At 40.0% G+C, this 11,031-nt stretch overlaps 1 protein-coding gene across 1 annotated transcript; it reads left to right on the forward strand.

The window, feature by feature from the left end:
- Positions 1-1,357: 1,357 nt before the first annotated feature.
- On the forward strand, positions 1,358-10,380 carry vtg2 (vitellogenin 2). The gene is made up of 34 exons (XM_015052679.1): positions 1,358-1,412; positions 1,739-1,759; positions 1,851-2,002; positions 2,117-2,368; positions 2,456-2,620; positions 2,709-2,857; positions 2,944-3,094; positions 3,182-3,339; positions 3,418-3,583; positions 3,673-3,798; positions 3,882-4,100; positions 4,209-4,426; positions 4,514-4,611; positions 4,693-4,817; positions 4,993-5,094; positions 5,185-5,304; positions 5,390-5,576; positions 5,665-5,758; positions 5,849-6,034; positions 6,130-6,259; positions 6,372-6,588; positions 6,676-7,148; positions 7,253-7,294; positions 7,427-7,492; positions 7,587-7,793; positions 8,180-8,322; positions 8,433-8,571; positions 8,664-8,793; positions 9,017-9,200; positions 9,285-9,379; positions 9,463-9,557; positions 9,653-9,818; positions 9,944-10,105; positions 10,191-10,380. The coding sequence occupies exons 1-34, from the start codon at positions 1,373-1,375 to the stop codon at positions 10,301-10,303; spliced, it is 5,091 nt and encodes a 1,696-aa protein (XP_014908165.1). The 5' UTR covers positions 1,358-1,372; the 3' UTR covers positions 10,304-10,380.
- The last annotated feature ends 651 nt before the right edge of the window (positions 10,381-11,031 follow it).

An 11,031-nucleotide genomic window follows, 5' to 3' on the forward strand; every position in this document is an offset into this window, starting at 1 on the left:
GAGTATGAATGGAAAAGTAAGTTTTTAAGAATAATAAACTCTTATAGGCTTATAATTTGAAGTTTATTATTTTACACAAGCTCTAAAGAGAAAATTTAATTTTTTTTTAAATTATTTATCAGAAATCTAGTATATTATTGACCAACTCTTCTGCTATCCCCAGATCATGACTTTTGACCCATGTTAGACAGTAACACTGATAAAATACAAGTTTTCATTCAAATCAGAATTCAAATCAGATTCAGCTTTTCTTTTTTTTTTGCCAGGTTTGTGCTCACAAACAAGGAATTTGACTTCTTTTCTGCTTTGCTCTCAGTGAAGACATTTAAAAATAGAAATATATATATAAAAGATTTTAATAAACTGAATCTTTCTTTCTTGTAATATGTTATATTGGGTTGGTTCAGCATGCTGAGTCTACAGTTTTTGACGTAGCTTTCCTGTATTCAGTTTCCACCTGAGTGCTCTTTGCTGCTTTACTAATTTCTCTGTCTACCTTTTGATGAATAAATGACAATATAGCCTAAAAAACCTTTCAAAAGAATGTACATATACAGTATTTTTATAGTAGTGGAAGTCAATCTTGAGTTAGTGCAGCTATGCAAATCAAAGAAAATAACACCAAAGTATCTGGGACAGAACAGAGAAGCCAAAAACACCAACGTACTGCTTGATTTCAGATATCTTTCTCTTTGGATAAATCATTAGGGTTTATATATTTTTGGAGTTTACCTACAAGTACTGTCATACATCCTCTGTTTGATACTCCTTAAACAGTTTATTAAGGAGAACCGCTGATGAAGGTTACTCAAATATTTTCGATTCCAGATAGAAAGCAAACAGCATAGTTTCACAATCTTGTCATTTATGACAAATGACAGGATTGTGAAAATATTGCAGGGTCAGGACAGTATGACACATCAATCAGTCAAAAGGTGGGATCAAGCTGCTCTGACAGCTCTGTACAAATCTTAATATTTATTGTCGTTAAACACATATAGAAGTACTTTTTGAGGTAAACACGCATTTATTACTTTAAATATGATTTGTTTTGCCAACCAATATGACAAATAAAAACTTTTAGCACATTTCTAATGAAACATGATAAAACACTGTCATTTAGGCAACTCTACATACCCAGAAATTATCTTTATTGCCTTTCTTCTGTTTAAAGGGTCAGATACTGACAGGATTTCAAATAAGTTCAGACATTTTCAGGACATCTTCTGATTAGCGTATTTACTCAGCCTTGTCGACATGATCAGGGCACAGTAACCACCGAGAGAAATGACAGCCAATATTTAGTTAATGTTTCATCAAATCTTGGCTTTAAAAGGAAACCGTTAGCTACAGACGTTCACAACCACCAACCATGAAGGTGATTGTGCTGGCTCTGACTGTGGCCTTTGTGGGTGAGTGTTGCTGTATGAACTAAACTTTAGTTAGTTTAGTTTGTTAATTTTAAACATATTCACATTCAAACACCATGATGCTTATTTAGATAACTATTTGTTTGAAAAGGAGATGAGCAGAAATATAAACTTTTTTGATCCCACCCCTTTTCTTTTATCAATAAATGTTGATAACGTTCCTCCAAATATTAAAAACGTAAATTCATATTATTTTAAAACAATAGTTTCAATAGCAGTGTATTCTTAAATAAGTTTAAATATCATCTCCTCTCAAAACAAACAGATAATAATTTTTAAAAAAATCATATTTTTCTAATGTTTTTCAGCTGGCAGTCAGATTAGCTATGGTAAGTTGCTTTCTAATAATACTAAAAATAAGAAAAGCAGCAAATCTTTAATTTTTTTTAAGATTTGGGTGATTTCTGCTTTTTGTTATAGCCCCAGAATTTGCAGCTGGAAAGACCTACGAGTACAAATATGAAGGATATCTTCTGGGAGGGCTGCCTGAGGAGGGCCTGGCAAGGGCAGGGGTGAAAATCCAGAGCAAAGTTTTGATCGGTGCAGCAGATCCTAACAGCTACATTTTGAAAGTAAAAACTGTTTCTCAATAATATTGCATTATATTATAACAAAACCTAATCTGTACAAAAATTTCAATCAATATCCAGGAGAGGCTGATGCTCATATGTTGCTTGTTCTTTCAGCTTGAAGACCCTGTGATCTCGGAGTACAGTGGTATCTGGCCCAAAGAGGTCTTCCACCCTGCCACAAAGCTCACCTCAGCTCTCTCTGCTCAGCTCTTGACACCTGTCAAGTTTGAGTATGCCAACGGTGTGATCGGTAAAGTGTACGCCCCGGCGGGCGTCTCTACATCTGTGCTGAATATCATCAGGGGAATCCTCAACATCTTTCAGATGAACATCAAGAAGACTCAGAATGTGTATGACCTGCAAGAGGTACTCAATGCTTGCTTTCGATAGGTCTATTCGGGCAAATGGTGAACCACCTATAATGTCTTCTTACTTTTATTTTCTTTAAAATAGACTGGAGTAAAAGGTGTGTGCAAGACATACTATGTCCTTAGTGAGGATCCGAAGGCTGAGCGCCTTCATTTGACAAAGACCACAGACTTCAATCACTGCTCAGAAAAAATCTACATGGATGTTGGCATGGCTGGTTATACAGAAAAATGTGCAGAGTGTGCGACTGTGAGTACAGTTTCCTCTTATCTGCTATAGTCTCTGTTGAGGAAATTAAACTGCTTGATTATTGATTTTGTGTCTTATGTCACTACAGCGGGGGAAAGGGTTTTCAGGAGCAATGTCTCTAAACTACGTCATGAAGCCCTTGACCTCTGGTTCCTTGATCTTAGAGGCCACTGCTACTGAGCTCCTCCAGTACTCCCCTTTCAAAATTGTGAACGGAGCTGTCCAGATGGAGGCAAAGTATGTGCTTTGAATTATGATGAAGCTCATCTCTGTGTGTTCAATTTTGGACAGCTGATTGAACTGATCTTAATCTACTTTCACAGGCAGAATGTGACCTTTGTTGATGTCAAGAACACCCCATTAGAGGCCACCAAAGCTGAGTACGTTCCCCGTGGATCACTGAAGTACGAGTTAGGTACTGAAGTCCTCCAGACACCAATTCAGCTTCTGAGGGTCACCAATGCTGAGGCTCAGGTACCTTTTGAAGTTCTTATTGACATTCTGTTTTTATTTATTCAATTTTGTACTTGAAAAGCATTTTGGGGGGGGATTGTTTTATAGATTGTTGAGACTCTGAACAACCTTGTGAGCCTCAATTTGGGCAAGGCCCATGAAGATTCTCCCCTGAAGTTTATTGAGCTCATCCAGCTTCTGCGTGTGGCCAGATATGAAAGCATTGAAGCTCTCTGGAGTCAATTCAAATCCAAAAACGATCATAGGTAAAGCCACTTTCACTGTTAGAGAATTAAAAGCCAAATATTCTTAAAGACAATTTGCTGAAGCAAATCTTTCCCAAGGCACTGGATGCTGAGCTCCATCCCTGCCATTGGTACACATGTTACTCTTAAGTTCATCAAGGAGAAGGTCATTGCTGGTGAAGTGACCGCTGCTGAAGCTGTTCAGGCCATCATGGCGTCCACACACTTGGTGACAGCCGACCTGGAGGCCATCAAGCTTCTGGAGGTAAATTGATGTTTAAATGTTTCATGTTTATTTCTAGTGGCACAGAAACAATCATATATGTAACCAGTTTTTATGTTTTACCATTCTAGGAACTGGTCAAGGCCCCTAAGGTTCAAGAAAATGCTGCTTTGCGTGAGGTCACCATGCTGGGCTTTGGCACCACGATTCACAAATACTGTGTGGAGAACCCATCATGTCCACCTGACCTTCTCAAGGTATGTATTGTCTGCATATTTCCAAAAACCAGTGTTCAGTTGCAAGATCAATAACTTCTATCGTTCTTTTGTTTATACTGCAGCCTATCCATGACATTATTGCCAGTGCTCTTGAGAGACGTGACAATAATGAGCTCTCCCTGGCTCTCAAAGTTCTGGGTAATGCAGGACATCCCAGCAGCCTGAAGCCGATCATGAAGCTGCTGCCTGGTTTCGGCAGCTCTGCCTCCAATCTTGAGCACAGAGTTCATGTTGATGCTGCTATGGCACTGAGAAAAATTGCAAAGAGAGAACCCAAGCTGGTGAGGCAAACCTTCTGACCACCCTACCTTACAAAATTATTCCTAAGGTTTAGGAATACTGTTCAGATGTATTAAGACAATTATCCCCTTTTTTTTTTTTTTGTTTAGATTCAGGACATAGCTATTCAGCTCTTCATGGATAGGGCTCTTGACTCAGAGCTCCGCATAATTTCTGCTATTGTGCTGTTTGAGACCAAACTGCCCTTGATTCTGGTGACCACTGTAGCTAAGAGCCTCCTGTCAGAACCAAACCTGCAGGTTGCTAGCTTTGTCTACTCTTACATGAAGGCTTTCACCAGGACCACCACCCCTGACCGTTCTTCTTTGTAAGAACCCTGTTGCACTATTATCTCATTAATGCGTCAGTGCAATAAACTGGAACGAAGAATTACTGATATTTGTTCTCTCTACAGAGCTGCTTCCTGCAATGTTGCCATCAGGATGCTCAACCCTAAGTTTGATAGACTATGCTTCCGCTACAGCCGAGCTTTCCTTTATGACCACTATTACAGTAAGAGTGTGCCAGAAAAATCACATTCTCTCAAGAGATTTTACTTACTAATAAATATTGAAATGCTTTTTTAATCTGTAGATCCTTGGATGATAGGAGCTGCTGCCAGCGCATTTTACATCAATGATGCTGCAACTGTGTTGCCAAGAAACGTCATGGCAAAAGCTCAAGTTTACATGTCTGGAGTGTTTGTTGATGTTCTGGAGGTATGATGATCATGTTTTAGACGTATCGTTAAAACCAAAGGGAATTGGTTTATGCAATAGAAGTGATCTTTGTGCTTAAGAATGACTCACGCTTTTTAATATTAACTTGTTGAAAAAGATTCATTTGAGAACTGGTTATAAATTAAAAAGCTTTTCCAATGCTACATTTTTACAGTTCGGAGCCAGATCTGAGGGAGTACAGGAGGCCCTTTTGAAAGTCCGTGAAGTTCCAGAGGATGCAGACAGGATCACCAAGATGAAGCAAGCTCTCAAGGCTGTAGGTTTACAAGATATTTACCTGCAAGAGAGTTTTTCATACTTCCATTTAAAAACAAAAAATTATCCTACAACTTTCTTCCTGTTGCAGCTAATTGAGTGGAGGGCCAATCCTTCCCGCAAGCCCCTTGGCTCTCTGTACGTGAAAGTTCTTGGACATGAAATCGCATTTGCAAACATCGACAAAGAAATGGTTGAAAGGATCATTGAGGTAGTGTTCCACAGAAATGTTTGCGTGCCTTCAATATCACATTCAAATAAAAATCTTAGTCTAAAAAGGATTTTATTTTTAATAGTTTGCAACCGGACCTGAAATCCGCACTTATGGCAAAAAGGCCTTGGATGCTCTGTTATCTGGTTACTCTCTGAAATACTCCAAGCCAATACTGGCTATTGAGGTCCGTCACATCTTCCCCAGCTCTCTCGGTTTACCCATGGAGCTGAGTCTCTACACTGCTGCTGTGGCAGCCGTATCTGTTGAGGGTAAGTTTCAGTGTTACAGTTCAACAACTGAGGGTTTGAGATGCATAATTACACTAAGAAATAACTTTTTAAAATACATTCTTCCTAGTACGAGCCGCCATTTCTCCACCACCTTCTGAGAACTTCCATCCTGTCCACCTCTTGAGGTCTGATGTTTCCCTAAAGGCTTCAGTCGCTCCGAGGTGAACCACCTGTCCTGAAAACAAGCATCTGGAGGATAACCTGCTTGTACCAGTTACGTTTTAATATTTCTGTATGTCTTTCTATTTCAGTGTGTCTTTGCACACCTATGCTGTTATGGGAGTAAATAATCCTTTCATTCAGGCTACTGTGATGTCAAGAGCCAAAGTACACACAGTTATTCCTAAAAAGATGGAGGCGAGAGTTGACATAGAAAAGGGCTACTTTAACTATAAGTTCCTGCCTGTAGAGGGTGTGAAAACAATCGCATCTGCTCGGTATGCACATTTTTTAATTCTCTGTAATCAACAAATCAAGTCCCTTTCTTATTTGGATTAAATGTTTGCTTTTTTTCCCGCTTCTTCTGTAAAAGTCTTGAAACAGTTGCCATTGCAAGAGATGTGGAAGACCTCGCAGCTGCCAGGATCACGGCAGTTGTCCCGTTAGACAATTTTAAGAGGAAGAACGCCACCTCAAGACTTTCACAGATCGTGGGTAGTGAAGTAAGTCTGAGTGAATGATCAATTCTCCGGAACATTTTTTTTTACCCTCCCTATGATCCTATGATTTGGGTTACTTGCTGTTTCTCTCTTTTTTTTTTTTTTTTTTTTTTAGGCAAATTCTGAGGAATTTCGTCCTCTTAAACGGAAAAGTCAGAGTGCCAGAAACAAGAAAATCCCCAAACCAGTTGTGAAGAAAATGTGCGCTACCACATACACGTTCGGAATACAGACCTGCATTGATATTAGGTCTCGCAATGCCACCTTCCTCAGAAACACCCCGATCTACGCCATAATTGGAAATCATACTCTTATGGTTAATGTCACCCCAGGCAAGTGAAACGGATGCACTGATGTTCTTAAATGAAGCCTTTTGAAAGGGTCAAACAACCAATCTATTTCATTTATTTTCATTTCAGCTGCTGGACCACCCATCGAAAGGATTGAAATTGAGGTTCAGATTGGTGAAAAGGCAGCAGAAAAGATCCTTAAAGCGGTTAACCTGAGTGAGGAGGACAAGATACTTGAGGACAAAAACGTCCTGATGAAGCTGAAGAAGATTTTGGTTCCTGGTCTGAAGAACAACACAAAGTCTTCATCCTCCAGCTCAAGCAGCTCTAGATCCAGCAGCTCTCCTTCAAGCAGCTCTAGCTCCAGCAGCTCTTGCTCTAGCAGCTCAAGTTCTAGCAGCTCACGTTCTAGCAGTTCTTCCTCACGCTCCTCCAAGACCTCTTCCAGATCCTCCTCTTCAAGCCGCAAAAGCAAGACGCTGGATCTTGCTGACCCACTTAACAAAACACCAAAGAGGTCCTCCAGCAGGTCATCCAGCAGGTCATCCAGCAGGTCGTCCAGCAGGTCGTCCAGCTCCAGCTCCTCCAGCTCCATGTCCAAGGTGAGGCAACTTCACAATTCACAACTTATACAGTTATGAAAACCGCATTGTTGTTTTGGAGACGATAAGGACAATTTTATTCACCTGCTTTTCTATTACAACAGGAACGGTATGAACTGAACTTCACCAAGGATCACATCCACGAGGTAACATTATTGTTATCTTTTAGAAGTGTTTTTACTCACTTCGACGCACAAAGAAATTGCCTCCCCAAGCTAATTTAAATTGTAAACCACCTTGCAGTGTTTCTGAGCTGGGTAAATGTTTTTCCTTTGCAGCATTCGATCTCAGCAGAGCGTGTGAAAAGCAAGAGCAGCGCTAGCAGCTTTGAATCCATCTACAAGGCAAGTTATAAAAATTATTGTAGTCCTGTGCATCCATATACGAGTAAAGAAAGAAAAAACAAAAACAGTCTACATGTCTTCTTTGTGCTTGCAGGCCAAATACCTGTCCAACACCGTCCGTCCACAAGTCGCAGTCCTGGTCCGTGCCATTAGACAAGACAACAAGAACCAGGGATATCAGATCGCTGCTTACTTTGACAGTGAAACCGCCAGAGTGCAGATCATTGTGGCCAACCTCACTGAGAATAACAACTGGACGATCTGTGCTGACAGCGTGATGCTCAGCCACCACAAAGTGATGGTACAGTTTTTCTTTTAGCGTTTTATTTTTATTAATTATAACTTAAAACAGTCACCATGAAACCCAGACACTGCAGCTGTAGTTCAAAACAGTTTATTTTTAGTGCAAAACTGCAAGTTTCCAGGCTTCCAGTTGCTGCTTTCATTCAATACTGACAGAAATTAAAATTTTATTTTCCTATGGGAACATTAAAAAATGCAAAATAAAAGGTAAAACTGTTCAGCTTCAAACTGTGCAGCGCAAGGCTAAGAATATGGGTTCACAAAGTAACAAAGATTTCATGTTGCTGATGAAAGATTTGGTCCCCAGTTGTGCTTTCTTATAAATTAGCGCACATTAATGCACCTTCCCGTTAACTTATTATGGAAACTTATTTTTTTTCCCAGACTCGACTAACCTGGGGAATTCAATGCAAGCAGTACAACACCACAATCACAGCTGAAACCGGTCGCGTTGAGAAGAAACCTGCAATCCGTGTGAAACTGGCCTGGGCGAGACTCCCTCATTACATGAAGAAATATTCAAGAAGGTAACGTCACAAACGAAGGAAATCATCCTGTAGCCATCGCCCTTCGGAAGTCAAGCCTTAATTTGTTTAAGTTTTTAAGGTTTTTTTTTTTAACTTTTTCTCCCATTTAGAGTCTCTAAATTGTTTTACCGTGTCGCTGAGGACATTGGAGTGAGCAGGACAAAGGTTCTCAACGAGCCCAGACAGATAAAACTCACTGTAGCTGTTGCCAACGAGACAAACCTGAACGTCACACTGAAGACATCAAAGGTGCAGCAATGCATCATCATTTAATTCATGCAAACACCACATTTGCATTGCACGTATATGTCAAAGATCATATCTGTTTGTTGGAAATCCAGAGGGCCTATTACAAACTGGGATGGGCCGTTCCCGTATACCTGCCGATTAACAACACTGCTGCTGAGCTGCAGGCGTTCCGGGGCAGATGGACGGAGCAGGTCACCTATATGCTCACCAAGTCTACCGCAGGTGAAAATCCCTCACACATCACTGAATGTTAATATGTAATTTCTATGAGCAGGTTAATGGTAATAGTGTTTTCCAAATATTCCAAATAAAGCAATTACGTTACATTACATTCATTTAGTTTAAGAAAATGTGCGTAAAAATACAATCTGCTGATCTCAAACTGGGCCGTGCCTAATTTATGCCCATTTTAAAGAGGTTAAATTCAGTGTTTTTCTCATTTCAGCCGAGTGCTCCGTGGTCAATGACACAGTGGTCACCTTCAACAACAGGAAGTTCAAAACAGAGATGCCCCACACTTGCCCTCAGGTCTTGGCTCAAGATTGCACAAACGAACTCAAATTCATAGTTCTGCTGAAGAGGGACCAAACAGCAGAAAAGAATGAGATCAACATCAAGGTTGAAAACATGTAAGTGATGACTGTACACAGAATGCATGCAATATGACTGTCTTTGAAGAAAACGACTTTAACATTTAAGCTGTGTTTCCACAGTGATGTCGACATGTATCACAAGAACAATGTCGTTATGGTGAAGGTTAATGGAGCAGAAATTCCTCTCAACAACCTGCCATATCAGCACCCCTCAGGTAGGACAATGTGGTGGGTTATATACTGGACTCACACATATCGACCATTTAATTTTATGTTTAAACGTGTATGTTTATAACAGGCAACATACATATCAAAGAGAAAGAGAAGGGCATTTCTCTGTTTGCTCCCAGTCATGGTCTTCAGGAAGTCTACTTCAGCTCTGATAAAGTGCAGGTGATGACAAAAATCTGGTAAACTTGGGTATTCATCAAATGACATCTTGATAATTGCATAATTGTGACTCAAATACCTTTTATTTCCCCTCCAAGGTTAGGGTGGTGGACTGGATGAGAGGCCAGACCTGTGGAATCTGTGGAAAAGCTGGCGGCGAATTCAGACAGGAGTACGTCACTCCGAACGAGCGGGTTTCCAGGAACGCGACGAGCTTCGCTCATTCCTGGGTTCTGCCTGCAAAGAGCTGCCGTGAGGCCTCTGGTAAAAATCTGTTCCGATTTTAAAGACCCTAACACCGTAATTCAAAAGAATTTGCGCAACGATATACGATAGTCTGCAAACAATACAAAAATGAAAGGGTCAAATATATATATATTTTTTTCCAGAGTGCTACATGCGGCTTGAGTCGGTGAAGCTGGAGAAGCAGGTCAGGGTGGCAGGTGAGGAATCTAAATGCTACTCCGTGGAACCTGTGCTGCGCTGTCTGCCTGGCTGCCAGTCCGTGAGAACCACCTCCGTCACTGTCGGCTACCACTGCGTTCCTCAGGGTAAGCAAGCTAGTCACAAGAACACATTTATTAAAGCACTCTTCAAATCTTGCACCAAACCTAACCGCTCCGCTCTCCCTTTCAGAGTCGAACATGAATCGCCCTGATGCTCTCAGTAGCATCTTCGAGAAGAGCATTGATGTGAGCGAGACAGCGGAGTCCCACCTGGCCTGTCGCTGCACTCCACAGTGTGCCTAATTGTGTTGCTTTCTGACATTCGTTCTGTTTTTGTGTTTCATGGATGCTTGTAAACTAAAATAAAGAAGCAATTGAAATATTGTCTCTGTGGTGAACTTTGATGGCACAAAGTAAAAATAAGGTATCATTGAAAATAAATGTAGGGTTAAGAAAATGTATCATTCACTGCTAATAATAAAAAGAGCCGAGAGATCCAAGACAGTTTTCAGAATACATTTAGAATTAATTAACAGAAATACAGAAAATAACATGATTAAAAAAAAAACAAAAAAAAACACACACACACACACATTTGAACTGAGATATGATGGCAACATTTGAGATGGTTATTAGACAAAAAGATAAACCTCAAGGGTTTTTTTGCTTGCTACAAACATCAAAAATAATCAAAACTAAACCACAGTATTTAGTCTGTTCATACTATAACACCTTTATAACATGTTGCAAGTGAATTTTAACTGCAAATTCCATACTAATAATTAGAAATGTGCCGATCAGGTTTTTTTCTGCCGATTCCGATCACCGATACCAATCACATAATTATTATTTTTTTAATCATAAGCACTACCGGTTACATTATGTGGAAAAAGGAACCAGGAATTCACATAGATTTAGACAAAATCTTGTTTTTAATAACTTTTTTCAAGAAAAAAATAAAAACAGGCATTGTGCAAATTGTACTGCTATTGGTAATACTATTTTTAACAGACTGAAAACATGAAGGCTCT

The sequence above is a fragment of the Poecilia latipinna genome, unplaced genomic scaffold (assembly GCF_001443285.1).
Source record: "Poecilia latipinna isolate Pla-1442-1.1 unplaced genomic scaffold, P_latipinna-1.0 Scaffold1126, whole genome shotgun sequence".
In the NCBI taxonomy this organism is placed as follows: Eukaryota; Metazoa; Chordata; class Actinopteri; order Cyprinodontiformes; family Poeciliidae; genus Poecilia; species Poecilia latipinna.